The following is a 25,234-nucleotide window of genomic DNA, read 5'->3' on the forward strand; positions in this document are numbered from 1 at the left end:
AATTATTTATAAGGCAAGGCGAACAAAAGGGAATGTCAGTTAAGGTACAAGGTTCGTTCAACACCGAACGAAAGACGGTGTCGAATGTATTAATAAACAATCGTCTTTGTCGGGAACCGATCTGGTCCAATTTCACTCGGCAACGGAGAAAGATGAATCTGGGACCGAGAAAGGAGATTAAAACCAATAAATTGACGATTTGCGAGACGAAAACATATTTAAGCCCAGGGCACAAGGATCTTCGTTCTTTGCCGTGGCGTCCCTCGTCGCTGGACTTTCTTATTCTTCTTTGAAGACTACGCGCCGAAGTATACAAGGACTTAAACCCTCTGTGACTATGAACTTTTTGTAAGTTAAATTGTCTAATAAACGGTTTGTGTTTTTTGTAAACAAGGCCTCGATCTCTGACTCCACCGCTCCACATGTCGTTGTTGACTGTTACCGCTCGGCAATGGGGACGATAATGATATCGCATATAATCTTTATTTTTCGTTTTGAAATCTCCCCCCTCGGCCTCCTCAGTTATCCTATGGGCAAAAAAAAAATGCCTGGGAACCCAAACCAATCTTTTATTTAAAAAAAAGTACTTTCCCGAAAAATATCTGAAGGCAACACTGTACGTGGGAACTCCTAATTCAAATTCGCCTGGGCCCCGTGAAGTTATAACGAGGGGGCCTGCCACTGCGGGAACCTTTTCGTGGACCCAGCCGTGCTCACCGTGGGCAAAGAATAACGACCCTTTCGATGACCCTTCCTTAAAATTCTCTCTCCACCCTGAAATTTTCTGAATGTTAAACAAATTACAATTTCACATTTTCAATTGGAAGGATCCCTGTAATTTTGACTACCTATTAATGAAGGGTGCCTTTCGCGCCCGTAGGGTATCCTGTGATGGTGTCCAACGTGTTATATTGCAACGATGCCCAAACTGTCGCTCGCGCCTCAAGAGCTTATTTGTGGCTCTTACCACAAAAAATCTGGGCACCCGTTATATTGTATTAATGATACTCCCCACTGAAGATATCGATTAAAAGTGGCACTTGTGGCACCCTTTTCGCACTAAATGTGAAGTTTTGTAGATTTTTAATGGCGAAAGGGTGCAATGCTCGGGCAATCTGTCAAGGGCCCACCTCTCAGAAGGACTCTGTGGGAAATCTGGCCCCCTATTTAGGTGTTATACAGTGAAGAAAATCACGAAATCGTCGGTGAGGTCCGAACCCGCAACGGTTTCGTCCACTGAGCCACGGGAGAGTTCCGTGACGAAGAGGAGGAAACTATTTAGAATTTCACGGAGTAAATATTTAAAATTTGTATAAATAATTCCGACTAAAATTGGAATTTATAAATATTTAGAGGCGGAAGTTCGGCAAAACGATCGATTACGTAAACAGTCTGCGAAAACAAATGCCACCCCCAGCTTAGTGGCATGGGAAACTTAAGTTTCGAAATCATCAATAAAAGATTTTAACTAATCCAAATTTTAAAAAACGGACGTTTTAGATGCAAAAAGTTGATCGAAAATCAAAAAAAAACCCACCGATTTTTTGGTAGAAAGATAGAGATTTGTTTACCACAGACAATTTACCCGAGACATTCTAAAATTAGCACACGAGGCACTTGCCAAAAACAAAACAAGAATGTCACAAAATCGAAGCGTAAAAATCTAGAACAAAACTTGCAGAAGATTAATGCCGCGCGGAGTACTTCGCGTATTAATTTGCATATTCGCTTACGTCACTGGAGATTTGGCGCACGAATTTATTTATTTATCTTTTTTTCTTTTGGAACGACGGTCACGTGATTAGCCCGGAGATTATCGCAATATTTGATTGGCAAAACGGAAATAATTGATTCGTGGTAGGTGCTATCAGAACGTTCGTTGTAAACACGACAATCAAGGAGAGGCGGTTATCGGCGGAGGGTACAAAGTCCGATCCTTTGTAAGCTATGAGATGACACCTCGGTACTGTACCTGGGTATTATGGTCACTTAAATCCAATTGTTGCACCGATTTTTAAAGGTGAGTAACGTATTATTTTCAAATTTAACAGGCCCTTCTTCCCCCCTTACTTAAAATATCACGTGGTCTTCGAGAGAGGGTTCTTTTATTTTAAACTCGTATAACGTAGTGTTGGGAAATTGATACTTACATTCGACTCACCCCCGTTTAAAGTTATTTAATAGTTATATAAGACACTAATTTTAGTTTACGACCTTCGATAGGTACGAAATTTTCTCTTGGGGTCGTAAAATTCATGTGTTTGGACACCATCCAATGGTAGGGTATCTATCGATTTCTCTATCGTTTTATATATATACATATATAAGCTACACACAGACACACACACACACACACGTCTTTCGCCTGTTATTCTAATCTTGAAACGTGTTACGAAATGGGCGCATACCTGCAGATAACACTGGAATACATCCCATTTTGAAAATAAAGACAAAACTTAGTCCGAATTTGTCCTATTTTTACTCCTTCCTTCTTGACAGATGCGTAACGTCCTATTGTTTAGGTAGTTATGCTTTACACGGCATAAACTTCAATATTTTTTCTTTTTTTTTTTTTATTGGTCTTTACAGAGTCATGGTGCAGTTATGCTTCCACATGTTACATGTATGCTTTGTCTTACTAATTAGCACATTCCAGATGTGTAGAGGTGTGGAAACGCAGAACTGGAGTCGTGAACGGTATCCGAACCCACTCCTGACTCCGTCGAACTGTTCGCGTAACGATCCGTCCTACGTCTGTGATCCGGATAACGTACTGGCAGATGGAGAAGGTGATCAATTTTCGGTTTATCCCCCGATTTAACGTCATTTTACACGTGTGTTTTTTTTAAAATGTTTACAGCCGATAAATTGGACTTCATTATAACGAGGATACGTAACGACACGACATGCATCTGTTCCGGGTGCGAGTTACGCCATCCCGGAATTACAATAGCCGTGGCTCTGATGAAAAGCATGGAAAACGATGAGAGGTAAGTTACGCTCGCTGACGTAACCGCGACGCTTTGTGATTTAAAGCAATTAAGTGGATTTCTTGCAGCAAATCGGGTGAGGAAAATGCGAAGGATTTTGCAGTTTATTTGCTGGAAAAGTGGAATTTCGGGCGATGCGACGACGTCGTCGTCATCCTTGTTTCGTCCGTCGATCATCAGGTACGACGTTATGCCGCTCGAATTTGTCGTTACGGTAGCGTTAACGGTCCCGAACTGTTTTAAAATTCGTCCGTCCGAACGGCAATAATAATAAATAGCGTTATCGTGCGAATATTCACACGTTCGGGGGGAGATTTGTCGTGTTTTGTTCGCTGTTACGCCGCTTTAAATGTGTAACGTTCAAGGTCGCGTGCACTTTAAACCAGACTTTCAAAACCGATGCATTATTAAACATTGGATATTCGCCGCGATGATTATTCATACGTTTGTATGACACATACGGTTCGAGTGCACAATTCATTTTCCAGAATAGGGTAATTAAATTGTAATTAACACTCCACAGAACCGTCCGAAGGTTACGTTTTTACTTAACTTGTAAACACGTAAGTTCCTCCCGTAGTGTTACCATAGAATAGTTACTATGTATAGTGTTATTTAAATATCCGGTAAAAACGTTTTAAAACGGCTCGTAACTGTTTATTTTTAACGATAATTCAAATTGATAAGGTTAATTTATTCGAAAACTGTTGCCAGTCGCTATGACGACTCTCGCAAAGGGAAATATTCGAAGAAATTGTGTTTGTGTTAGAGTAACAACTGTTGGGCAAAAGGAAGGGCCTCTTACCTGTTAATTTAGATGCCAGGCCTTAAACTATAAGTGTAAGTGACGAGGAAACATTTGAATGAAGTGTAACGTTGTACTACATTTCATGGTAACGAGTGTATTTCTCTTTTTACGTTCATTACCTAATTCTCAATTTTAAGTGGCCATTTTTTTACACCTCTAAACGTCGAGAAATGAAAAAAATTCGAAGAGGGGTTTCTGTGTGTATGGATATTTGTGGAGGAGCAAGATTTTGCTCATTCTGTTTGAAGCTTAATAACTCTTGTGCGTTTTGTCGAAAATTTCAGAAATTTTGCAGGGAGGTTTGTTTCTTAGGGGAATCGATGCTATTAAATGTTGGTGATTAAATGTCGACGGGGTGGGAAGATAAAGGAGGTCCTGTGTATCTCCAGTAGGGTCTGACTTAATGAACATTTTACTCGTTATTAGCATTTACAATTTTTCATAAAACCCATCCCTACCCTTAAAATTATATGCTTTTTACCATTTTATAATATTTTTAAAATATTATAACAGATCGCGCCACCAAAATGTTGCCGGAAAAGTTAAGCAACTCGTTGCTGGATTTGTTTTTACATTTTGTCTTTGGAGATCTGTTGTGGAACTTGTATGCTGCATCATGCAGCACTACTACAATTCTGAGAAGCGCAGGCGGGGTATCAATTTTCTTGCCGTGGCAAAGAATTGGAATCCAAATCCTGGGTTCCTAGTTTTCTATATCTAGCGTAGACGAACACTACTATTAGCAGCGAGCATTGTTAATTCGAATTTTGTATCTTTCAGTCATACGTGGCTACGGGATTGACTGTGTTCTCCGTGCTGTCCAAAGAATTGTCCGATAAGATCTTCGAATCTAGCAGGGCTCACTTCAACAATGGGTATTTTTATCAGGGATTGGAGTCCATCGTGGAATCTTATTACGACGTCCTGAGACGAAGGCAGCAGCAGCAACAGCCCGTCGCGACGTACAAAGAAAACAGAAGAACCGTTAACGACAGAGACATCACCATCGCCCTGGTGGTGTCCGTGGCCACATTAGCGGCGCTGCTTATATTCTTGGCCATACTGCTGTACAGGATGAAGAAGAGACAACGGAAGACAATTTTGAGAACTAACTTAACGAGATGGCACAATACCAAACAGACGAAGTCAAACGATTACAGAATCTGCGACACAGACGACTGTTCTGACTGCAACAGCGAGGCGGAATCCATCGAAGAGAAAGACGATGCGAATCGGACGGTCGGAATGTTCCCTCCTACCAAAAGGCAGTTGAGTGCGGTTATTGAAGAATCCGAAAATGAAGAGGAGGAGGAAGATGAAGATGCGGAAAGCGAAGAGAGATCGAGGACATTGAGTTGTGATCAGAAGAATAATGTTAACAATATACCCAGAATACCTCGTTTTCAGCATTGCGACAACCAGTCTTCTGCAGAAAAAGATTTATAAAAGTTTTTTTTTGGATAAGATATAATAAATTTTAGAACCACACAAATTTGTATATGTATAATGAAACATACCAAATTAGAGTTTCCCAATTGTTAAATTCTTTAAATGAGTCCTAGATGCAAAAGATGATACAGGGTATAAGAATGCAACGTATTCATTTCCTTTATATTATGGCAAAACCTATTGTAAAATGGAATCAAACACGTTGGCTAGAATTTTCCATTTTGTGAAGGGGTAGTGCATTTATTAATTTTATACTTGAGAGTGAAAGAGAATGACATTTGGCATTGTCATTCTCTCTTGATTGTAATTTTGTTGTCTGGAAAGTAGCAGTGACAAACGAATTGAAAATCCATTGTTGAGGAGTGGCGAGCCCATGGATTAGGGCATTGTGATTTAGAACTTAGCCACTGTTGTCGAAAAATTTTGCTTTACTTGGATAATGTTACACAGTGGGTTCCCAAAAAACTTTCCGACCAATACTACTACACTATAAATCTTGGAATGGAACTGTTTGGAGATTTAATTTTCATTTTATGGCCAGTCTGCTTTAGATGGTTTTTACTGTGTAAATATTACTAAGTTTGTGTAGTAAAATTGATAGTGTAAAAAGCAATTTGGCCCAGTAAATTAGGATTAGACAGGTATTTTCTGTATAAATTGTCCTCTTCCATCATTTTTAATTGATCCATCCTATATCTAAATCATACTCTTTGCCAAATTTGCTTCCTTCCTTGTCACGAGAGGTAATTGTCTTAATATTTTTCAACACAAACCACCTCAATCCGTACATTAGTTTTATAACTTACATCTATTTTTAATAATACAACTCAGTTTCTTACTTAAATAGTATTGTACAATATTTTGATTTGGTAGTATTTAAACTTTCAGGAAACGAGATCTCAAAAAGAGGTGTACATATTCCTCATTTCCTACAAATCAGAATGGAGATCTTTCTCAAAAAATGAACATAAGTTTAGTCAGAGTATGTCGGCAGCTATTCAAATGAACAAATTAATAAATATTGTTTTATTTTTTAAAAAGTAAGATAAATCATAATGTGGATAATAAAACACATGAACTTTACATGTTATGATATGTCAATTATTTCTTCTTTTCAACTTTAAAAAAGCCTGAAGTGTTGGAAAAGTATTTTCCACTGGTCTCGTTCAATTTCTTTTCTGCAGCTTGAGGATTTACAATTTCTAAACCCTAAAAAGAAAAAAAAATGTACATAAGCGGTCCATATTTTATTTTAGTCTGAAGACGCAACTATTTACCTGAAGTGGTGTGAATGCCACACTGGATGCCGTTCCAGAAATCTGTCTCCTGACGGAGGTGCTGCCTCCCCACACTTGTTGCTTTTGAAGATTTTTCTAAAAATTATTATGAAACAAAAATTAATTATAAAAATGCCCTAAAATATAGCACACACTTATTAATATCGACACAGAAATCTATGTTTGGTGTATGCCAAACTCTGCTTAAGAAAAATTGGGTTGATGATTAATGTTAAAGTATGTGCATAGTATACTAAATAATAATGGTTAACTGAAGCGAAACAATTGTCAACACATCTATTAGAATTATTGTTATTGATTTCATAAAGTTTTCGACAAAATGTAAGAAATTTTGGATTTTGGCTGATTTCCATGTTCAGAATTTCAAGAGATTTGTCTAGAAACACTTATATACAGTACTTTCCCACAATATATTTATAATGTAAAAATATTCTCTTAGATACCAAACAAAATATAATTGAAGATTCTGGTACTTTTTTTAGTGTTCTCAATTCAACAAAAGCTGCAGGACAAATAAGAACTGCAGTTTTATGGTAATACTAAACTACAAAATTGCAGAATACTCGTTAATGTCTGTCTTATGGACGGATGGTCCGGCTGCTCGTCTCTAACAGGAATCTTATTAGCATGTATGTATTTTCTCATTGATTGAATTTGGAGAAGGCAAAATCAAATTATTGAAAGGCACAAGCACATTATAAGCTAGATGGCCAGTCACTGTAATACATCTCTGTTGTTGTGACCATAATAAATTATAGAGATTTGGATTAAGTTCCCCATGGTAATTAGCTACTGCCCTACCGTGTGCCTATCTAACTGACCTGTTTGATAATTTAATTCTGTGATAATACAGGTATACCTCAAGTTACATTGTTCTCGATTATACGTTATTTGTCAAAAAAGTATATGGAAAAATAAAAATCAAGTTTAAGTCACTTTATTTGACTTTACATCCGTCCGCCCACAAATATTGAAGTCGTAATATCACTAGAAAAGTGTTAAAAGCACATAAAATCATATTAAAATATGTACATTTACAGTAAATGTTAATATAATCATCATAAATCCTAGAAAACAAAACATGAAAACATCTGTTGTCATCTTATTTAGTGGTCTTTAAGTGCTCATTATTGGCGTTTTCCACTGTAGTTTCGACTTACGTCGTAACTACACAAGTAAATTCGACTTACGTCGCCTCTCCTGAAACCAATTACCGACGTAAGGCGAGGTATACCTGTATATGTTGCAAGTGGCCGGTGAACAATACACAACATTTCCCAAACTGGGGTCTGCAGACTAGTTCAAAATGATCCACAAAACATAGAATATTACTAGATACTATATAAATCAGTATATTTTGAGTGGAAAGATACATAACAGTTTTGATATAAAAAAATTACTTATTTTCAATATGATACATTACAAGTCAGTTCATTGCATCCCTACCAGTATGTGTGTATGATCCTTTGTGCATTTGGCTAGTAGAGAACAGCTGGCAAACTGAAGCAAAGCTTTTGTATGGCAGGTTATGTGATTTTATAAGGCCCTATGCAATAAATTTTTAAAATATCTAAAGAATTTAATGTAGCGTTTTTCATGAAATTTGCAATTTGTATAAAGATTATGCTTGTACAAACACTACATTTATGCATAGACACAAAGGATCCCCATGTCTTGATGGTTTGAGAGTTACTAATACAAAAAAACTCACATTGTACTGTTCAAGTTTTTCCCATGTTAAATTTGTACGAGATTAATTAAATATTAATTTGATATCCAGTACAGTAAGACCCCGCTTAACGCTGCCCCACTTAACACTGTTTCGGTATTATACGGTAGTATTGGAATTACCTGAGATCGCACAGTGTTGGGATCAAGGCGTAATATGAAATTTTAAAGCTTATTATATGTGGCGGACATTCTGACAATTGACTGATAAAACACATGGAACAGATAAACAATCCATTAGAAATTTTTGGAAAAACTATATCATCGTGGACGCTGTAGACAACATCAATCTTTCCTGGAATGAGGTGACCGAGAAATGTTTTGAAAGGAGTATGGAAGAATGTATGGCTGGAGCTAAGCAAGGATGTTGACACAAGAGAATCCATTGTTGATGTCGACGAAATTGTCAAGCTAGCTAATGAAACAGGGTTGGATAATATAAATGCGCAGGATATTGAAGAATTATTGCAAGTTACAACTGGAGAAAGTTTTTCCAACGATGATCTTAAAGAATTAGTACAACAACAGGTGCACGAAGATGACGAAATTAGTGTTTCTGAAGATGAGGAACAAAAGGAACTTTCAACGGATTTTCTAAAAAAAGTTTAGCCACTGTAACGGAAATAATGGATCAGTTTATACAAAATGATTTCAATTTTTGATAGATGTTCAAAGGCAAGACGAAGTGGCACAGTGTGATGTCTTGCTATCGACAACTGTTTGCTGAACGAAACAGGAAAAGGCAAACGACGTTAGATGACTTCTTCACAAAGAAACAAAAGATGTCAAATGAGGAAGGTTCTTCCTCATCACAAACATAACTTCTTTACTCGAACTTTATTTTTTATTTTCATGAATGTTTTATGAATAAATTTCAATATTAGCAATAAATAAGTCTAAAATTAATGTAATAAAAAAGTATTTAACAATAAATGTTACAAAATAAAACAAAAAAAAAACTGATAAATTTTCCTATTCTCTGTTCTGTTTCACGTATCCCCCTTACTTACATGTTAAGATGACCCCGTTTAACGCTGTTTTGTTTAGCGCTCTGTCATCTAGGAATGCATCCTCCGCGTTAACCGGGGTCTTACTGTATTATGTTTTATACAGCTTAATTCATTATACAAAAAATATTCCTATTTCTTCTTACAAAATTCATGTTATAACAAACTGGCAACTGAATTATTTTTCTATAACGAAGTGCAAAGTTTCATTTCTAAAGAGTTATTTACAAATTAGAAGTAACCAATTAGTTTTTCCCATTACTAAACTGATTACTATCTGAACCCTGAATTATAATTTGATGTGTGTTCCATATTATTCATATTTTTACCTGTAGGGTCTTGGATATTCGAACTTTGGTCTTTTCATCAATCTGGGGAGCTCTTATTCTGCCAGTTCCGGATTTTCCAACTTGACCTAAACTAAATCCTAAATCGTCCTGATAAGCATCTTCCTCTATCTGGAATGAAATATTTGAAAAATTCAATTACTATATAAATCTTAGTACTAAGTGGGGAAAAAGGTATGTTAAAACAATTGAACATTAAATTGATAATTAACTGACTCAAATGCCAAATTATTTAAATTTATGTGACTTCAACTAATGCAAACTTTTTAAGACTAAACAGTGCATCTCCATACACAATTTATTTTTCAATCTAGAATTCACATGAGATAATTCTGTTGATAATTTAAGTTAATACATTCTAAAAATATAAAATAAGAGGCATTTACTGCAAAATAGGACATATATAGAATCCAGAATCCAGACAGATTACACATTTTTGCCAAACGTATTTTTTATTGCAAAAACGAAAAGGTTTACAATTTTTTTTAACCACATTGTTTGTAAGGTCGTAAAGAATACATTTACTCAATATGACCACCTCCATTCTTGGTCTGAAGCATGCGCATGCACACTTTAAATGTGTCACGGTCCATATCGGCAAATGCCAAAACAATAGCAGCTCTCAGTGATGCGATGTTTGAATGTCTGGACTTGTTCATGAATCTTTCAACTACGCTCCATACATAGAAGTCCAAAGGATTTAAATCTGGGCTGTTGGGAGGCCAGAATTCTTTCAACCAAAACATGTTGACGTTGTCCGACAACCAATTTTCCACCAATGACTTGTGTTGGTAGGCACACCGTCCTGCTGGAAAACATATGACTTTCCAGATGACACAGTTTCCATCCACGGCTTTACTACATTTGACAAAACATGCAAATAAACTTCTTTTGTGACATTTTCCCTTTTGTTAAAGAAATATGATGGCATGTCATCACCCTCACTGGACACAACACCTAGCATGTGAACATTTGCTGAAAATTTTGTTTTTGCAATAATGGGGACATCTTTTGGGTTGTGGGTGAGCCAGCGGTCATTCCTTCAATTGATTTTCGCATCAACAGTAAAAATTTTCTTGTCAGAAAAGAATCTGAGTTGTCTGGCAACATTGTTTCTTAAGGAACACAAAAGCAGGTTGCAACATTCAACTTGCTTTGTCCTGGTGGCTTCGAAAAGCATCTGTCTCACTTTAATTATGTAAGACTTGTAGCAGAGGTTCTCCTCAATGATCCTCTGCATAGTTTTCTCGCTCACACCAACAACCAATGACAATTTTTGGATCGACTGACCTGGTTCCTCAAAAATCAGTTCCTGAGCCCGTTGAATGATTTTGGGCGTCCTGACAATGCACTCCTTCAAGTGAGTTTTCCTCGCCGGTGTTGTAAAACCTTCATTGGACTTCTCCGACCGATTGTACATTGTGATGACATCATACACAGTGGATCTTGGGTACCCAAAGAACTGAATGATTTCTGTCACCGAGTGCTCAGCGCAAACACTTGTGATAATCGCAGCTTTTCGGTTATACTCTGCACTTGGTTTCAACATGGTGACTATTTCGCAGTTATGATGGTTTAGTATACATGTCAAGCTATTTGAATGCCAAACATGACATCTACCGGTAGTATAGAATGGAGGGAATTTGAAATTGAATTTTGTCCGGATTTTGGTGCTGCATCATGTAGTCATAATTTATCTGTATGAAAGTAAAAATATGATTGCATCTTTTCACTTATGCTATTGATTAATAACTTGTATTTTGTTCCTAACACCACCAATAAATGCTACAAAAATGAGAAGAAAAAACATGCAAATATTCATACAGTGAACTAATATACCACACATGCAGTGGGGGAAAAGCTGATATCAACATTCAAATATCCACACAAAAGCAAAGAACCTATGGTGTTTCTGTCATTTAAAATTATTGACTTTACACCAATAATGATTAATTAGTTTAGGATAATTTTGCTTTCATATATAAAAGACAATAAGGATTGCAAATTGTTCCGTCGGAATGAGTATTCACAGTTCGTTCATCTAACAGCAGAAAAGCTTTCTGTCATGAATACCTCTAATTTTGTGCATGTCGATATTATATATTTTATTTCACCTATTGCAAATAAAATGGGTGTTTTTTTTTTTTAAATCTATATGCTTTGTTTCTAGCTTTTACTATACATTCTTATATTTTGCAATAAAATCTATAGCTATTGGGAACTTTTGACAAATATATTTAAATTTCCTTTTTGTCAAGCTATTTGCAAATTTTCCTTATAAATGTTAACAATCATTCATCTAAAGTTAATTGCTTGTACTTATTCTACATGAAGGAGAAATAACTATTAAATTCTCTCTCCTCCTCCTCTAAATTACAGATCATCATCAAAACATAACACAGTTAAGGAATACAGATGTAGATTTTTGGGTATAAAAGCAATAAATGCCATAATACCAATATATTTAAAATGGCAAAAATGAAGTACAAGATATAGTTATATATGTATATAATGTACAGTACAATACTTAAAAATATCTTCTAGTTATTTTGAATGACTGACACAGAATAATGATACAATCAAACTACTACAAATTTTAAAATACACTGAATTTATATTATTATTATTTGGCACCAAATGAACAGCTGGATTCTTTATCGGCTCTAAGGCTAAATGACTACTAAGCAATTCGGCACGAGGCAGGTCACCTCGTGCCAAATTGCTTAGTAGTCATTTAGCCTTAGAGCCGATAAAGAATCTGGTAGTTCATCTGGTATTTGTAATAACTATCGGGTTAATTATATTCTTTATATATATTATTTAGTCTGTAACACATTCCTATAAATATGCATGATCCATTTGAAATACTACAATTATATTTCTTATACTTCTTTGATTTATCAGTTAACAAAAAACTGATAAATCAAAGAAGTATAAGAAACATAATTATATTGTATTTATTGGTTTATTCTAGTTCATTTCTTTCTAATAGTAAATTTACTTTTGGAAAATTCTGTGTGTTTACCTTGATAACTTGTTTTTAGTATAATTTTAAATGAAAATGATAATTAATAAATTTTTTATAAGAGAAAAAAAAAATTGAAGCAATAAGTATATTTAGTTAGTCATCTTACCTCGCCAAAATTCATTCTGTTTGCCTGTTTTCTAAGCTCCGTAATTGCGTATCTTTCTTTCATTCTTCGAACCCTAAAAAATTTGAAAATTTATTTTTAGTACTTTTAATTTTAGATAAGATACTGATATTTTCCTATCCTATAAATAGCATAATTTATATTCCTTAAAATTCCAAGGATTTTATGAAACAATACCAATGAGTGATATTTACTAGATAAAATAATTGGTTGAAGACAAATAAAGATTCTACAGAATATGAAAGTAGCAGTCTCTCCCTTTGGTAACTTCATATTTATTGAAAAAATAAATGATTAAAAGTTTAAAAATACCTTAAAGACACTGCTTATTGCATCAAAAGACTGGCGGAAGCAGGCTAAATCCAAAACTGTGATGTCTAGAACTGTGCTTACAACAATTGCTTCCAAATTATGGAAATTTCAAGAGTTGAAACATATTGTAACATTTAGCAGTTATTTTATAAAGAAACAACAGCATAACATTTCTCTTGCAACTTGAATACTTACTAAAATAGTACTGTTTCAAAATTAATTGTGCCTTAAAGACAAAAAAAAAACACATCATACAATTTCTATGGTATTTGCTCCATTGCTATCCTTTTGTAGAAAGTCTTATATACATTAAATCATTAACACTGTAAATAGACTCAAGACCAGTGGATAAGATTTAGCTTTCGGAGTAAATCTTGGCAGGTTTCCAATTTTCTTTATATCGAAACACTATCGTCCTCCTAACATCGAAGAAAGGGATCGCCACAAATGTGGTCATTTAACGATTTTATAAGAAATTACGTTGAATAGAGAGATTTAATTTTGAAAATTAATAATTACTCAATGGTATATTCACAAGACAATGAAACTGAATACTACATCTTTTTAAGAAAAAGATGTAGTATTTAGTTTCACAATCAGTCCTAATTTTATTTTTAATGATTAAAATAGTCAACTATTTTAAATCCAAAAGGATATTTGTAGAATGTAGACAAAAAGATACATAGCAGCTATGTGCTGTCTGTAATCTTCCAGAATTTTTGTTTTTATAGAAAACTCAGAATGAATCACTGCTGTGGAGTCTATGATTTCCAACAGTTAATTATATACTGTATTTTATAGCATATAAGATACAACTTTTATTCAGAAAAAAGGCTTTAAAAATCACCCCGTGTTGTATACATGAAGTGATCTCTAGAGGCCCCAAATGGCTTTCAATGAGTTACAGCTTTCATGAAACACCTTTTTCCTAAATATTCTGTTCCAAAAGGGGACATATCTTATACACTGTAAAATAAAGTAATTTATAAATTAGATATTTAGTAAATAAACTAAGTAAGTACAAAAACATGCAAAATAGTTATCGAAATAAATTGAAAAAACGAATATTCCTTTTTATTGTATTATACAGTGCAATCGTAAAGTCCCTCTGTAGTGAACCATGCCATATCTCAGCTGAGCGACAACGTCATAACTTTAACTATTGACACATGGGGACCTATTCTGAGCTCTTCCGATAACTGAATGAGAGTGATACACGGGACATTCGATAAGTCCCTTAGCGAAAGGCAGTTAACGAACCTTAGACAAATCGCTATTCTGTGCTCCACGTTAAGTGGGTTTCGCTACGGGTAGTTGGTCGAGATGCATCTGGGTTCCATGCTATCGATATCTATTACGCTTTAACCAATCACAGTTTAGTTAACATTGTATTTTGTCACGTGACTGCAACCTGCCATTTTCTAAGCAAAGCACGTGCTTTTAGCATTGTCGTGTACTGATATAGTTTTGTTTTGTTTTAAAATGTCTGGGTCTATTTTGTCAGCCCATCCGTTAAGCAAATATTTGTTTTTAAAAATTATAATTTATGTGATAGATAGTCATTTATGTATAGTGTATAGTTTACTGTTAAGTTACGTATATAGAATGCATTTTTTTTTATACTAAAACTAATGAATTAAAGCCCACATTAAACTTAGATAAAATCTACAAAATAAAGATTTCTATTGTTATATAATGCTAACATTTTACAATTATACAAAGTATGTCTAAGTTTCTTTGTATATTTCTATATAACTTCATGTAATTAATGTATTTTTTAATTCATTCATTAAGAATAAAATGACAAACTTAATTTTGCCACAAGTTCTACTTCTATAAACCTTATAACCAAATTAGAATTAGTATTATGATTAAATGTCAAATGCAATACATCTTATTAAATGTAAATATTATTTGCAGAGACATGGAGTGACTGGAAAGCAAACATTAAAAGTAAAGTCTCACAAATAAAAAAAAATCAACGTTTCAAACAGGAGGTGGGCCTTCAGTTAATCAAAAATTAACTGAAGTTGAAGAAAGCGTATTAAATTTAATCGGTGTTACTGCTGTCCCCTCTCTCCAATTGCTCGTGAAGTAAAATCATTCTTACACGATAAGATGCCATGTTGTTTTCACTTTCGTTACGTTCCTAACGGCAGCTCGAGAGTGACCGATAACAAAAGCTTAGTTATCGCACGTGGCTATCGGCACCGAAAACGAAACGTACGGCTCAGAATAGCATTTTCACAGTTGATTAGACGCGAATTACGTGGTTCCGATAGAAACTGGTTTTATCGCATTCGTTAGCTTAATGATACAACAACTCAGAATAGGTCCCATGGTCTGCTTGCAATATCATTTCTTCGTTCGTAGAAGCACCTCCTATTTTCCCACCTGCTGCAGAGGGATTTTATGATTGCACTGTATATATATTAACTTTATTTGATAAACAATTGGCATTTTTGTTCTATTAATTTGAAGAAGAGCATTTTAATTATTGTTCAGTTTTCTATAATGACTTAAATTAAATAAATTATTTACATATTGAATAGTTTGCAAACTACTCATAAACAAATCTTACAACATAAATTTATTTCTGCTTCCCTTTTATGTAATATTACGAGAGAAAAGAATATCTCGAAATGATGAAAACAAAATAATAATAGACTAACATTACAATAAACCCTCAATTTTAAACTATTTAAATGCTTTTAATATATAATTAAATTAACAGGCAATTAATATATAATTAATTGTGGCAATCTTGAATTTTGAAACACATATCAATCAAATTTAACCTGCAGTATACAAGCTGCAAATTACGAATTAAATATAGAATATATGCAACAGTTTATATGAAAAGATATTTCATATTAATCGCGTAGCAAAAAATATATTCAGGATTAAAAGGAGTAAATTTTTAAAAATATTCCTACCTCCTTCCGCCTCTCTTCTTTCTGGTCTGATCGATTGGAGCGGGAAGAGGTTTCACCTGCTTGACAGGTGGTGGTTCTTGCAGTTTGTCAAGTTTCCTTTCGACCTCTTCTCGTAAGTTGTGACCGATGTGACCATCGACGGATTCGTGAAAGCTATCGACTCTGCCCGCCAGAGTACATTTGGCAGCAATCAACCTTGCTGCTTTTCTTCTTAAATCCTATAGAACATTAATCATATTTGAGTTATTTCCTATTAATTTTCAGACAAAAATATAGAAAAAAATTACAACATTCATTTGTCAACATAAACAGGTTGGGAAATTCATATATCGGATAGATTAGTCTATAAACTGAATGTTAGAGGCAATACATTATCCTCATTTCTTGCATAATCTAATTGTATTTTACAGCTCAACTCTTGCATTATTTGTTAAAAAAAAATAGCAAAAAGCATGTATTTAAAATGTTTGAGTATGCTACATTGTCTTTAATACTTTTATATTACTTCATTTTTAATTTTTTCATAAATATTTTAATACAATAACTACAACTAGATTAATTTGTTTTTGTATACATTTACATCAAAGTAATTACATATGCTTACAAAAATCAATAAGAAGCCATTTTGTATTTGTTGGAATTGTTGAAAAAAGTTTAAAGTTAAAAAAGTAGAACTTATAAATGGAAATAAATTATAAAATTAATGCACAGCAGTAATACTATAACACTAATATATATTTACATATCCTAATACTGACAAACAATTTTAGTCAATTCTTGCACAAAAAAGTAGCACTATAATAAGCAATCACTACAAATAGTTAAGTTAAATTATTATTATTAAAAACGTTTAAAACTGTACTTGGTGAGTGAGATTTCAAAATTTTTTACAGTCATTAATAAGGCCTTTTTAGATTTATTATAAAAGATTTTCCTTTCTAATCAACCTTTCAATTCATTTTATTTTTATAATTTGTCAATACATAGTTTATTCACCTAGTGGTCACTAATATAGTCAGAGATCTGCAATAAAGGAATGAGAGATAGAAATACCCAATTCCTGGTACAATACAGTTTGCATAGTCAATTACTGGCGTGTTCCCTGTGTGATTAGTCCCCTTCAGCATAATTTATGTTTATCACTAAATAATCTTGTTTTAGATGATTATATGATGCACTGGAATATGACTTGCAAATTGTTTTAAGCATACGCAAGAGCATTCATTTCTCTCAAGTGATAAGAATGTGATCTAACATGTGATTCCAATCTCATCATTGATTAGTTCATGATGCAACAAGTAAAGAAATCTGACAAAGTAGGTTTTGTGGAATACGCTGCAACTTGTCAAACCAAAGTTGCCAACACGTCAAGAGTTTGTTCAAATGCATATTATGGTTACAAATGACAAAATGTCAGTAGTAGTTGTATCATGTAAACTAGTACAGGTATCAAATGATTTTACAATAATAACAGTGACATATAGCTAATAATAATAATAATAATAATAAAATGTATCAAAAATATAAGTTAATTTTTTAATATCATTTACATTTATGCATTATTAACAGCTCATTTTAATGGTATTTTAAAGAAGCTAATATTGTATTTACTTACTGGAGGAGTGTTTTGTACAATATCAGAATAGTATACAAATCCAGTATGTGGCATAATGGCTGTTGTCGAAAATCCTGTTAGAGTTTTTTTTTGCGAACCAAGAACTAGAACATTACATGCAGGCATTTTAGCTAATTTAGTTAAACCACCAGCAACACCTGAAAAAATGAAGAAAATTAATTTAATATTGTTCATAATACCAGGTATTTCTACATAAATTATTACCAGTATTTTGAATGTACAGTACATACCCATTAATTTGGCAGCTATTGAAGCTCCGACTATTATGGACAGATTTGGCGCAATAAAGGACATCCGAGACTCCACATAATTATAAATTTGCTGTTTAAAATTATTCATTTCTATTGCCTGTAATAAAATTTTGTTGAATTTTTTTAAAGTTTAGATTTAGTATTCAATTTTAAATGTTTATTAGTTACATAAATGATTGTACAAACTGTGTTTATTGATTAATATACTTATTCTTAATTATAGAGATGGATATAATGAATAAGAATTTATTTAAATATGTCAAACTTGCTGTGACATTTTGTACAAGGATGTCTCCAATTCTCAAACCACGTTATACGGGAGATTTCCTCAATTCTTGAACTGTTTTGTAGGAATGCCATGTTGTACAAATGGTGATCTGTATTTTTTAAATTTTATGAGTTATGATCATCATTAATGTAATTAGAAAATTCTTAAGAATTCTGGAATCCTGCATCTGCAATGTGATCCCAACAAGAAAGGAATCATTAATGCACATTATTTTTAAATTCTTCTACTTAATACACTTTACGACTGCATTACATATAGCCTATAAGAGCAGTAGACCACACAACATAACGTTTGTCTAAGTAAATCTGAGTGTGCTCTGTAATATTTGTTTACTGATGTATTTCTTGGTACAATTAAGTGCTACATATCTGTACAATATCAGGTTGCATATTGTCATGTTTAAAGTAAATACTAAATCATTTTAGGTTTTACTGAATGTTAATCAATTTTCTTGCATAATAATTAAGATGCCATTTTCAAAATAAGATTAGTTTATTTTATTTAAAATTAAAATGATGTTTAGCTTACCATTTCACAAGCTTCAAAAACAATTTTCAGTTCATCATCAGACAGAAGCTGGCTAAAAAACAAATCAAAAAATCTTATTAGAAAATTTAGTTAGTTATGCAATATAGTTAGCATTGTTATTTTTAACATAGCTTAAATAAAATCATTAGAAGCAATTGTTATAAGAGATTAATAAAGATAATCAACACATAATGAGTGATTGGGTTGCAATTTTCCAACTGCAGACTTTACATTCCTACTGTTGTCCATCTGTATGTGTCTGTCTGTCATTTGTTAATCTCAAGAACAACGTTAGATACATGAAAATTGAGAGCAGATATGAAAAGCTTTGGGGCCAGAGGCCCTGATTAACTACATACGAACTTCTGGTTTGGAATAAAAGTCACGTAATTTTTTAAAATTAAATAATGATTAAAAATTGCAGCCTAGTATTGTGAGGATGTCACAATAAATAATTGTTGATTATTGCATGTATCTTTGTAATTTATATTGATTACATTACATAGATATTTCATAAGCCAAAAACTAAACTTTTATTTAAATTTAATGTATTTACATTTATATAATATATGAGATTATAATTATTTTCCTAAATTAAAAATAAAATATTACTTAAAGAATTTAAAAAATACATGTTAATATTTTTATAAGAAAAATACATAATTTCTTGAAGATATGAAATTAAGAAAATAAAAATATTATACTGGCACAATAAAATGTAATATGCTCTTGCACATCAGGATAATGTTATTATATACTAAACATTGAAATTATGTCCGACACTAACCCTTGCGTTGTTGATGCTGTTACACTTACAACCATTATAGTGGCAGGTGTCAAAAACTGCAGAAGTGTTTCGTTATTTTTAGCTTTGTCAAGTTCGTTACCGAGTTCCTAGAATAAAATATATAAGTATAAGACAATTAAATTATACAATAAATTTATAATTTATATATAATTACTATTCAGTCAAAGTCATCTGTTTAATCCAAATACAGTAAAAATTAACAAATTTTTCCTGTTAGCATGAACATACATGTCAATATTATTAGTACTATTATAAACAGAGTTATTCAAGAAGTTTGGTGCTATTTTGTGCCAATTAAGTCACATTAGACAATCGCATTGTCACAATTTATACAAAGCCAAAAGAATCAATCTATGAGTTATAGTCTGTATCATCTGTGAGATTGTGATGAATTGGAAGGGCTACGTACACAATTTACGTGTGCACGCATTGCAACTTTTTATTGTGAGATTTTATCGTGGAAATTGCACGAGTCCCTCATTATCGATAACAATCATAAAATTGAAGCGGTATATCTAAATGGCCAGGGGCATGTTACATAGAGAATAAGAGGAGCCGTAATACTGTATTGTGTTACTTGTGGCACATATATCAAATCACTGTAAAGTACGAAACAACTTGAAAAGTTACTCTAACTGTCCATATGGCATATACTTGTCATACCAACAATAGTATCTATGTATTGACTATCTCAAATTGAGCCAATCTTTTTGAGTAACACAATGTAAAAATGAATTTTTATCAAATTATGATTTTTCTAAATTAAATAAATGTAACTGAACCAAAACATAACAATTCTATGAAAATGAAACTGTTTAAATTAGATTACTTTCAAAAATACTTAATTTAAGCTACTTTAAGATAGACTTTTGGAAACAGTTCAGATTACCATGGATCCTCACTACCATTCAATGAGATTCTCAACAATAAAATAAGATTTATTGTGCAATACAATAGATTTGGACTTATACTGTAATAATTTAATTTACAAATAAATAAATGTAGTAAAAGAAATGGCTCCATCAGATATTTTAAGTTTTAATTATTTATTTATTTAATATTTTATATGAAAAATCATCTTTTTGAGAGAGAAACAATTTAGTTGTGTGACAAATATTTCAATATATAAGATCCTGGAATTAATTACACAAAATAATGAGCTAGTAGGTTTGAAATATGATAATTTTACAACAGAATGGCTTCTCTGGAATGGATTAATAGTAAAATGAATTACACTATAACAGGATATCCATCAAACAGATTACACTGTATTAAAATGTATCTGAATAATACAAACTTAAAGACAATTTTTTAAAACTCTTTCTGCTTAGGCATTGTTAGCAAGTCTTTGGATGCATTCTTTTATTCCTCCGTGTAACTCCGCGCAAGCGACATGCATTTAAAAATTCCTGCAGAATGCGTTCCTAAACTCTGGTGGGAATGTGCGCCGTCAAACGGCAAAAATGGTCATTCGTAGCAGTAGTTTATGGTAGAAAGCAACATGGTGTCCTCCATGGCTCAGATAGTTTCGTTTTGGGGTCCATTATATGGTTTTATGAATGAAAATTTAGAAGTTGTGAAAGCAAGTTAGTGCACATGGTGATGTAAGTGTCTTTTCGAATTTTTTTCGAATGGTAGCCAGCATTCTAATTTTTTTCGTGGCTATTTTGAATGCTCTTTCAACAAATAATCCATTTTATGGTTAAATTTTACAATTGGGACCCTTCTTTTGCCTTTTAAAGCTCATATTTTAGAATTATAGATTCCTCTATCACCATGCTATCGATAGTGCAGGCGCCGCCATCTTTCTTTCTTTCACCATCATTCCTAAATGTCTACAAACAGCAGCGCACTCCCATAGTAGTGGCGACATGGAACGACCGCTATTAAAGAACGCACCCCATTATAGGTTTGGCCAGGCCCACAATAGAGCACCCAGGTGGTAATGGATGGATGAATGGGCTTGATATTTCAGGACAGATACTCCCCGAAAAATTCCTGCAATTTTTCAACTCATCCACATTTGATTCCAGGTCCCCAGAGTGCCAGGCTGCATTCCTTATTTTAATACATGTTATATTTCACATAAGAAAAATAAATTAATAGACACCAGAACTTGCATTTTGTTTATCTGTTTATTGTATTAAATTTAAAAAACAGCCTCACTCTAATTCAGGCAATAAACTGCTGTGGTGTGGCCCATGCAAACTGACATCTGACTGCCACAGCATACATTTTGTAACCATTTATAAATTGGACCATAGACTGGACCAATATTGGACAATTGCCTGGATTGAATTCTAGGACTCACAGAGTGGTATGCCAGTGCTTTAACTGCCTTGGCCACTCAGTCAGCAGTTAAGATATTGGCTCTGTAAGGCATACTTTCTTGGCTGTTAAAGAATCTAACATAGGAAAAGTATGGTGATCAGTCAAAATTTGTCCCCCAAGTGTTTTTTTTTTATTTTTTGATGCTTTGACACTCCAATAGCCCAAAATTGTAAATGTAAAAATCTCCTTACAGAATTTTGTGCACATGTGTCAGCATCTATTTTACATACTTCAAGACTGGATGATTCAAAACTTTTGAAATGTAACAAAGTTATTTATACAGGGCGATTTGTTTTTATGAAATTTTTCACATAAAAAATGAATCATCCTGTAAACATAAAGCATTTATTAAATTTGGATTTTCTTCCCGGTCCCTTTAAATTCCAGTTTGTCGGGAAAATCAAGAAAGTCCTTGCCAGTTTATATTGTAATGTAAAGAACCTGAAGATGTTCTACATTACACCAAAATTGTTTAATATTGACGTACCCCAGTAATTTGATCTTAAAATTATAATTGATCTTAAACTTTAAGATAAGCATAACTGTCATTTATTTATATATAAATAATTATTTGTTATATTTATAAATAATTGAAATAAAACATTTCTTCAGAAATACCTTAACTGTTGAAACATATTCAAGAGCACCTGGAACTAGGGACTCTAATTCTGGAAATCTCTTTGAATATTTATCTCTTGTAAATTTATGTATAATATCTGTAAATATATATAAATTGTAAAATAAGTCTTTCAAATTATTATAAAATATTAATTATAAACGATTAAAACAATCACTTAAAAGAAATTAAATGTCATTTAATGTTAACCAAAGTATTCTTTTTGATGATTTGCACTCTCTCAACATATGTACAAGTGCAAAACTAGAAGAATTCAAGAATAGAATGCTACCATTTTAACTTATATTCATAAAATAATTAAACTTATTTATATAAATAAGTTTAATCATTTTAATTAATCATTTTAAATTTCTGAAATTTAATACAAAAACTTTTAATACAAAATATTTTTCTTACTTACTGACTTCATTATCTATTTCCACAGCTAAATTATTAGCTTCGACAATTAACTGGTATTCGGGATCCGCTTCGACTGGACCTATTACTGAATTATCAAAAATGAAAAGCTAATTAACATAGGAAATTAAATAATTTTAAAAATTTGTTTGAAATTGAAAATAATTATTAAATATTGGCATCATCATAAAATTATTTTAGAAAGTATATGTCTATGTATCAACTTCGAAAGAATAGTTCACACGATAGACTACTGCAATCATTTTGTAGCTTGAAACAGCATAATGCACAGATTTGCCCCATTCAAACAAACTCATGACTTACTGGCAACTTGGTTTGACAAGTCACAATTATTTTATGGGAAATCTCAGATTTTTCACTTGTTGCATCGTCAAACCAATCAACGATGGGATAAAGACACAGTCACAATCACTAGAACACAATCAACATTGATGGAGTTGACCTCTGCCAATGTTGATTGTGTTCCGGCGATTGAGAAAGGACATTTAAGACGACTTCAAACGTTTTTATTTTTGTATAAAATCTTAAATGTTGTATATCTTTCTTACATTTTTTTAAATATATATTTCGTCCTGGATTCTTAAAATTTTTTTCCTTAACAAATATGTATTTACAGGATCTTCCAAAAAGAATTCCACCATTTTAAATTATTGTAATTACATTAATTATTATCCAAGAACATATTAATCTACATTATAATATTAAAAAACTGTCAAAGTTTCACATTTGCCCATTGCAATTTCTCAATGTGCGCCCTTGTTTCTCACAGCACATATTCAACTGATATACAAATTCTTCCTATGCTCATTACAGTATATCCATTGTCACTCCTCCAATGGCAGCCACAATTCTACAGATTAGTATATTGCACAGTGACTAGTGATTCCAACTTTGTGAACTATGTCATCTATGTTGCACAGTCACTGTTTTTATTTATGGTGCTTCCGAAAGGTAGTAGACGAGACATTTGAACACAGATGGGAGATGAAACTATCAATTGGTGTATTTCACATACTTCTCAAATAATAAATGTAATTACGGTAATTAAGAAAAGAATATTTAAAAAAAAATAATAATAATATATTTGAATTTAACAATTCCATTTGTAAAACTGTTTAATAAGACATGAAAATTTAATTATTATAATTAAATAGTTTAGAAAAACAAAACAAACCTTCATCTTTTCTTTCATTTTTACTTCTAACTTCTATTGCTTTCATTATTTTTTCTAACTGAAAGAAATTTGATAATAATGAAATAAATAAAATGGCAAAAATCAAATAGTATTAATACTGTATTATATTTAACAATTTCAATTATTAGCAAATTATTTTTAGAATTTTGCTATGATTTGATAGGATAAGGCAATATGACAAGTCAGCAATCTGCCAAGGAGAAATGCCACCCGGAAGGACTTGGAAACTTGCCCATATTTAGAGGTTAGACATGTGAAGAAAACCAGAAAAATTCATGTGGCCAGCCCACTGTTGAGGTGTAAACTCATGACTAACTACCAGCTTTCAAAGTTTTATCCTTCAATCCCTGAAGGGCTTAGATTTTTGGAAATATATGTCTAATTAGCATTTATTTAAAGAAATCTTAATATAAAAATGATTCATCAAATTAAAGATTCAGCGTGACATTTTCATTGATCTGATAAATTTGAAGAACAAATGTATTCATTTTTATTATATAGTTTTGTTTAATTCATAATTTTCTGTAAGTGTAATGAAAAAAACTATATACAGTAGAGTGTCGAAAATTGGAACGTCGGTAATTGAAATGGCCGGAAACTGGAACGATTTTCAGTCGGACTGTGTCGTGCTGAATCGAACGTTTTTGATACTAAATTTACTTCTAAAGTATAATTTTCATGTTTTTTTATATTTTTCAATATATTTATTTTGTTTGTACAAAATAAAGAAATAATTTTTAACGATACGATAGCCTCGATTATTATTATAAAAATTTTCGTTAGGCTTAAAATCGACGAAAATTCAACACGAAGCGACACGCAACGGAGAAAAATTCAACAGGAAGCGATACGCAATGGAGAAAAATTTGAACATCGGACAGGTTAATATATTTTTTCGTACATAATCGGAAATTGGAAAAAATCACTACTTGGAACGACCCCAGTCCCCAATTGGTTCCAGTTATCGACACTCTACTGTATTTAATTATTTTTGTGATATTACTAACATAAGGAATAATTCACTACTTAAAATCTTTAAATTTTGAAATTTTAAGACATGTTACAAGTATTTAAATCAAATTAAATATAGACTTGCAACTTCAACTTCATTTTTG

The 25,234-nt window shown here is 32.6% G+C and overlaps 2 protein-coding genes across 4 annotated transcripts in view; one reads left to right on the top strand and one right to left on the bottom strand.

The window, feature by feature from the left end:
- The first annotated feature begins 1,692 nt into the window (after window positions 1-1,692).
- Window positions 1,693-6,330, top strand: LOC136971028 (uncharacterized). 3 transcript variants are annotated; one of them, XM_067265521.1, is made up of 5 exons: window positions 1,693-2,020; window positions 2,647-2,789; window positions 2,861-2,990; window positions 3,059-3,170; window positions 4,579-6,330. In XM_067265521.1, the coding sequence occupies exons 2-5, from the start codon at window positions 2,657-2,659 to the stop codon at window positions 5,242-5,244; spliced, it is 1,041 nt and encodes a 346-aa protein (XP_067121622.1). In that variant the 5' UTR covers window positions 1,693-2,020; window positions 2,647-2,656; the 3' UTR covers window positions 5,245-6,330. The 3 variants fall into 3 exon arrangements, with proteins under 3 accessions (XP_067121622.1, XP_067121620.1, XP_067121621.1); XM_067265519.1 differs by having other exon boundaries at window positions 1,694-2,020; window positions 2,590-2,789; XM_067265520.1 differs by lacking the exon at window positions 1,693-2,020 and adding an exon at window positions 2,399-2,522.
- Window positions 6,259-25,234, bottom strand: part of Prp31 (pre-mRNA processing factor 31) — a 28,131-nt gene continuing 9,155 nt past the window's right edge. The window contains exons 3-14 of the mRNA XM_067265518.1: window positions 24,099-24,156; window positions 22,908-22,991; window positions 22,489-22,586; window positions 19,519-19,625; window positions 18,732-18,783; window positions 17,894-18,011; window positions 17,643-17,800; window positions 16,028-16,245; window positions 12,762-12,834; window positions 9,610-9,738; window positions 6,525-6,620; window positions 6,259-6,456 (exon numbers count right to left, since the gene is read on the bottom strand). Of these exons, the coding sequence (XP_067121619.1) occupies window positions 6,349-6,456; window positions 6,525-6,620; window positions 9,610-9,738; window positions 12,762-12,834; window positions 16,028-16,245; window positions 17,643-17,800; window positions 17,894-18,011; window positions 18,732-18,783; window positions 19,519-19,625; window positions 22,489-22,586; window positions 22,908-22,991; window positions 24,099-24,156 (1,299 nt within the window). The 3' untranslated portion in view covers window positions 6,259-6,348. The remainder of the gene's footprint in view (window positions 6,457-6,524; window positions 6,621-9,609; window positions 9,739-12,761; window positions 12,835-16,027; window positions 16,246-17,642; window positions 17,801-17,893; window positions 18,012-18,731; window positions 18,784-19,518; window positions 19,626-22,488; window positions 22,587-22,907; window positions 22,992-24,098; window positions 24,157-25,234) is intronic.

The sequence above is a fragment of the Centruroides vittatus genome, unplaced genomic scaffold (genome assembly GCF_030686945.1).
Source record: "Centruroides vittatus isolate TY-2023 unplaced genomic scaffold, ASM3068694v2 contig_2273, whole genome shotgun sequence".
NCBI classification, from domain to species: Eukaryota; Metazoa; Arthropoda; class Arachnida; order Scorpiones; family Buthidae; genus Centruroides; species Centruroides vittatus.

What these genes read in the sequence shown, in the direction of transcription:
- LOC136971028 (XM_067265519.1), top strand. Translation starts at nt 2,594, where the DNA reads ATGGTGCAGTTATGCTTCCACATGTTACATGTATGCTTTGTCTTACTA. An exon ending in AGCATGGAAAACGATGAGAG is followed by an intron (nt 2,991 to 3,058) that starts GTAAGTTACGCT and finishes GATTTCTTGCAG; the next exon opens with CAAATCGGGTGAGGAAAATG. An exon ending in TTTCGTCCGTCGATCATCAG is followed by an intron (nt 3,171 to 4,578) that starts GTACGACGTTAT and finishes TGTATCTTTCAG; the next exon opens with TCATACGTGGCTACGGGATT.